Source organism: Glycine soja, chromosome 13, assembly GCF_004193775.1.
Source record: "Glycine soja cultivar W05 chromosome 13, ASM419377v2, whole genome shotgun sequence".
NCBI lineage: Eukaryota > Viridiplantae > Streptophyta > Magnoliopsida > Fabales > Fabaceae > Glycine > Glycine soja.
The window spans coordinates 12,205,190-12,210,716 of NC_041014.1; the positions used below are offsets into that span (position 1 = coordinate 12,205,190).

General features: G+C 37.9%; 1 protein-coding gene across 1 annotated transcript; it reads right to left on the bottom strand.

Moving 5' to 3' along the window:
- Positions 1-1,281: 1,281 nt before the first annotated feature.
- Positions 1,282-5,231, bottom strand: LOC114382072 (LRR receptor-like serine/threonine-protein kinase RCH1). The gene is made up of 2 exons (XM_028341303.1): positions 2,382-5,231; positions 1,282-1,901 (listed from the first exon to the last, which is right to left on the bottom strand). Exons 1-2 carry the CDS (start codon positions 5,176-5,178, stop codon positions 1,432-1,434), a joined length of 3,267 nt encoding a protein of 1,088 aa, XP_028197104.1. The 5' UTR covers positions 5,179-5,231; the 3' UTR covers positions 1,282-1,431.
- Positions 5,232-5,527: the final 296 nt, after the last annotated feature.

The window sequence follows — 5,527 nt, forward strand, 5'->3', positions numbered from 1 at the left end:
GTTCTCTAGGCTTTGTGCCGGGAAAAAAGACACTGTCACCTGACTTTTCCCAATTCCCTTATCTATTAAGTAATAATTGCCAATATTCATTGGATCTAAGAAACTGTTGTTCGGTGTTCACTTCATTTAACATGGTTTGTCATATGAACAGGCTTTTAGATTGGTGAGAGTAGACTCTCCAAAAAGCATGTTTTGTGTTCTGGAAATGATGTAGCAGTAAGTAAACCGGGGGATGTCACTGTGATAGGTATATGTATGGGAAACATACAACAATCTTGTAAGTCTGCAGCTTCTATGAAAAAAAAATCGACTTTTAGGGACAACTGTTCTGGAAGTGATCTAGCAATAAGTGATTTGGGATGCTATTCTAATCTCGGTTGCCGAGAAGCTTAGACTTGCATCTGGGGGCCATGCTGCTCCCAATGGACTATAATACCTGGATCAGGTTTGGTTCCCCTCGACATGTATAAGGAGACTCATGCTTTTTGCATGACCCAGTAAGGAAGCGTGTACTACAAGCAACGACAGCTGATTAGCACTAATAACAACGGGATAACTGATCTTCCCGCCTCTACGCATGGTATAAAAGCGTAAAATTCTGGTATGTAAATTTCAATTTACATTCTTCACACAATGCAAGATCCTCATTGACCTCATTGACTTGAACGTTGGAGTGATTGCAGGTTTCACACCACCATCGTAATCCCCATTGAAAAACACCTTCACATGGTGCTTTGATCTCTTTCTTGAACCAAACATTTTTTTTCGGTTGTCCTAGATTGCCATAAATGAATAATAATTTTTATCGATGAAAAAGAGTTTCAATAAATTGGATCACGGGGTTCAAATAATGCTTATAGAGACAATTACAAATGACCTACTAATAAGGTCTCACATCGTGGTAAAAATCAAATTCATGTTATTGTAGGATATGAGCGCATTCCTTACCAATAGAACCAACCTTTGTTAGAAAATGAATAACTATTAGATGATGGTTATATTGAAAAAAATATATAAATATAAAATGAGAAATAGAAGATACATAGACTATAGACTGCTAACTTATAAGGTGGAACTAGTTTGAAGATATTTTATGTCTTGATTTTTATTGGAATGAGGATGAAACAAGAGTAGTACTTTACATTGACAGCAATTCTAAGGCATAGTTAACCTATGAGAGTGGTTTTGACTTAAAAGAAGACTATAGAAAATGAATTACAATGTGGAATTGAAATACCATCAGATATATAAATATTAATCTAGACAATTAAGAGAGGAAAAATAAAAATGAAACTAATCTAGTAATTAATGTGAACTTAAAAGAAGACTATAGAAAATGAATTACAATGTGGAATTGAATTGCCATCAGATATATAAATATTAATCTAGACAATTAAAAGAGGAAAAATAAAAATGGAACTAATCTAGTAATTAATGTGGTGACACTGAAGAAGATGGTGATTCAGTTAGAGGTTTACAAGATCTGGAGAAGTTTGGACACTGAACTGCAGCTTTTGGATTGGTGACAACACTTTTGTGTAGAAGATCTGACTTCTCAAAATCAAAATCCACACTTTCATGTCTGATCTCCTTGAGCATTGCTGTTACATCTTTCATTGTAGGTCTTTCTTCTGGGGATTGATTCACACAGAGGAGAGCCACCCCTAGCACTTGAAGCATCTCAGGGATTTGTGTTCCACATTGCAGTGCTAGTTTCTGGTCCAGAATTGGTGCAAATTCTGTTTTCTTCTCTCTGATTTCCCTGATAACCCAAGGGACAATGTGGGACCCTTCTGGAATCCTGTTGTCAATTGGCTCCATCCCTGTTAAGACCTCAATGAGCACCACACCAAAGCTGTACACATCACTCTTCTCTGTGATCCTTAAACTGTATCCATATTCTGCAATTAGTCAGATAATGCATGATTAGTCAACAGTCACAAAACTAAGAGAAAATTTTTAATTAATTTCAGTGTAATACACCCAGCCAATAAAACATGTGACACTTAAATTGAATCTTTGGTACGAAAGTAACCTTATTAAAAAAAAAAAAAAACAAAGGCAGTTTACTTGGGTGTATTTATAGTACAGAATAATTTTTCTCAATGAGGTAGGATAGTAACACAAATGGACAGAATGTAAAATGAGGAAGAAAAGAAGATGCTAAAAGTGGTATATTTTAAATCTGATTTCATTGAACTATTAGAAGAAAGATTAAGGAATAAAAAAGACTGGCAGTAAAGTATGAACAGACTAATTTTTGGAGTATGTCTATTTTGGCACATTTTTTATGTGAGAATAAAATGTGTTTCTAATTGGAAACTTCCAAAATGAACTAGGTGTGAGAAGTGAGAATATAAAGGTGATTTATATATACTCACCAGGAGCTATGTATCCATAAGAACCTGCAACTATTGCAGAAGCTCCAGAATAATCTGACGAAGCAACAAGTTTTGCAAGGCCAAAATCTGCAAGAGAAGCTTCAAATTGTGGACCTACCAAGATGTTGTTAGCCTTAATGTCTCTATGAATGATTGGAGGAATACAATCATGATGAAGATATTCTAATCCATGAGCTGCTCCCAGAATGATCTTATATCTTGCATTCCAATCCAAGAACACACTATTTTCATGGAGCAATCCGGACAAACTCCCGTTGCATATGTAATCAAACAAGAGCAATCTAGTTCTTCCATTGTTGTAGCACCCTAAAAGTCTCACTATGTTTTTATGCCTTATTGATCCAAGGGTGTGAACTTCTGCAGCAAAAAGGTCTCTCTCTGGTGTCTCATCATGCTTTGGTGGCCACAGCTTCTTCACTGCAACAACCTGGTTCATTGGAGTCTCCACACGGTACACGACCCCCGAGCAACCCTTTCCCACAATGTTTGAATCTGACAACTTTGGGATGATGTCATTAATGGAGAAGTTGAGTTTTTGAAATGGAGTGAAAGCCCATTGCATTTCACTGTCAAAACTAGTCCCCCCTTGGATTTTGAGAGCTAAGATTACCCCAAAAGTAACAAACCCTGAAGTGAAAATAACACCAAGGAAAGTGTATATGATAATGTTTCTTATTGACTCGATGCCATGGTGATGTCCACTTACTGGACACTTGGTAATACACAGGTCAGGGTTGCCAGCAAATGCAGCAGGAGGAAGATCCCTGAAGAATTTTGTATCAGGAAGAGAACCAGAAAAACTGTTGTAGGAGACATTAAGAGAAACTAAATTGTCAAGACTAGCCAGTATTTTGAGACTCCCTGAGAGCTTGTTGTGAGAGAGGTCCAAGTTGGAAAGTTTTGAGAGATTCGAGAAGGTCTCTGGGATGGGGCCTGTCAAATAATTCCAACTCAAGTTCAACAGGATATCTAGTTCTTGCAAGTGACCAATCTCATCAGGAATGGAACCACTGATCCTATTGTTGCTTATGTCCAGCAACTGCAAAGCCTTACAGAAGCCAAGTGACCTAGGGATCAAACCAGAGATTTGGTTTCCACTGAGTATCAACTTATTTAGAGATGCTAGCTTGCCTAAATTTTCAGGAATGCTGCCAGTTATTCTGTTTAAAGAAAGATCCAAGACATTAAGACTAACTAAGAATTCTAATGAGGAAGGAATTGCTCCTTGCAACTTATTGCTGTGCAAGTCAAGCATCTCTAGCTTAGCACAGTTACCTATCTCAAAGGGTATATCTCCAGTGAGTGAATTATCTGACAATTCAAGAAAGCTCAAACTTCTTAAAAAGCCTATTTCTGGTGGAATTTGGCCAGTGAAGTTGTTTGATCCCAACCTTAGCCTGACCAAGCTGGTGCAACTGCCAATATCTGGAGGAATTGGACCTGAAAGTCTATTTGATAACAACAACAACTGAGTTAAATTCTCTAGATGAAATAGTGAACTTGGAATGGACCCAGTGAGGAAATTATGTGAAAGATCAAGTGCTTGAAGTTTCTCACAGTGGGAGAGTTCTGTTGGTATGCTTCCATGGAGCTGATTCTGCCAGGCATAGAACAAAGTTAGTTCCTTCAGATGCCCCAAGAAAGGTGGAATCTCCCCAGAGAATCTGTTATTATCCAATTCCAATTGCTTCAAGCTGGTGAAGTTGCCAATATAAGAAGGTATCTCTCCAGAAAAGTTGTTATTAGACAAAAGAAGCTCCTCCAATAAGATAAGGCTACTGAGAGTCACAGGAAGTTCACCTACCAAAGAATTCATAGAAAAATCTATGACTCTAAGGCCTGTACAGTTTCCCATACTTTCTGGAATGGCTCCAGTGAAATTATTCTGCCACAGAAGTACCTTTCTGAGGCTTGTCATGGAACCCAATTCAGAAGGAATGTTTCCAGAAAGCTGGTTTTCATAGAGAAACAACTCCTCCAAGGCTGAACAGTTCTGAATCTCTGGTGGAATGTTACCTGTGAGGTGTGCAGTGTAGATTTGAAGTGTCTTGAGACTTTTAAGTTCTCCTATAGTTGGTGGAATCTCCCCTGATATCCCAGTATCTGCAAGGCCTAGATAAACTAGAGCCTTGCAGTTTGATATCTGCATTGGAATTTCTCCATGAATCGCCGGGTTCCCTCCGGCTCGAAGTATTTCAAGATCCCTCAACTGGCCTATTTCCCCAGGAATCAAGCCAGAGATCTGGTTATCAAACAGTTCCAGCTGCCTCAGCCTTGAACAGTTTCCAATTTGTGATGGAATTCCGCCTTGCAAGGAATTTGAATTCAAATACAGCCACTGAAGTTTATACAAGTTCCCTATCTCAGATGGAATGGTTCCTGATAAAGCATTGAAGCTGAGGTCCAATGTAACCAGTGACGATGACAAGTTTCCCACCGAACCGGGAATCTTGCCGGTGAGGTTTGCATTTGAGATGACTAGAGTTGTAAGGTTGCCAAAAGAAAGAAGCTGTGTAGGGAAGGTGGTGTGAAGATCAATGGATTCTATTATGATCTCTAAGACAAACCCTTCTTTGGAACACCTTATGTAGTCCCATCTGCATGGACTGTGGTGGGTTGGATCCCATGATGAAAAAGCAGTAGCAGAATCAGATGAATTGAATGTTGAGAGCCATGAAAGTAGAGAGAGACCTTCCTGGTTCAGAGAAGAGGTGGCTGCTGGGAACAAGGAGATGTTGAGAAACAAGATAAAAAGAGTTAATGCATTGCTAGACATGATGATGATTATGAGGTCTGTGTTCTGCTACTGTTCTTCAATTTCTCTTTTTATGTTTTAAGCATTACAGCACTAGTTCCTTAAAGTTACTCTTTATGTCCTCTATTATTTGTGTTGTATCTTGGATAATGGATACCGGAGTTCCCATTTGTTCATGTACAGTAATACTCATAAAGATGTAGACTGTTCCTTTATTCTTTTTCAGTTTTTTCCATTTACTTATATATATATATACTATGAGGACGGATCAAGTTATTGAGAAACTTTTTCATCTTAGCTACTGTTTTTCTTGAAATTTAATAATTAAAATTAATACATTACAATCATTAAATTTTAATAAAATAAATGA

Bases quoted from the DNA above. Each gene is read 5' to 3' on its own strand.
- LOC114382072 (XM_028341303.1), bottom strand. From the start codon at position 5,178: ATGTCTAGCAATGCATTAACTCTTTTTATCTTGTTTCTCAACATCTCC. The intron at 1,902-2,381 runs GTGAGTATATAT...GACTAATTGCAG, and splicing joins TTATGGATACATAGCTCCTG to AATATGGATACAGTTTAAGG.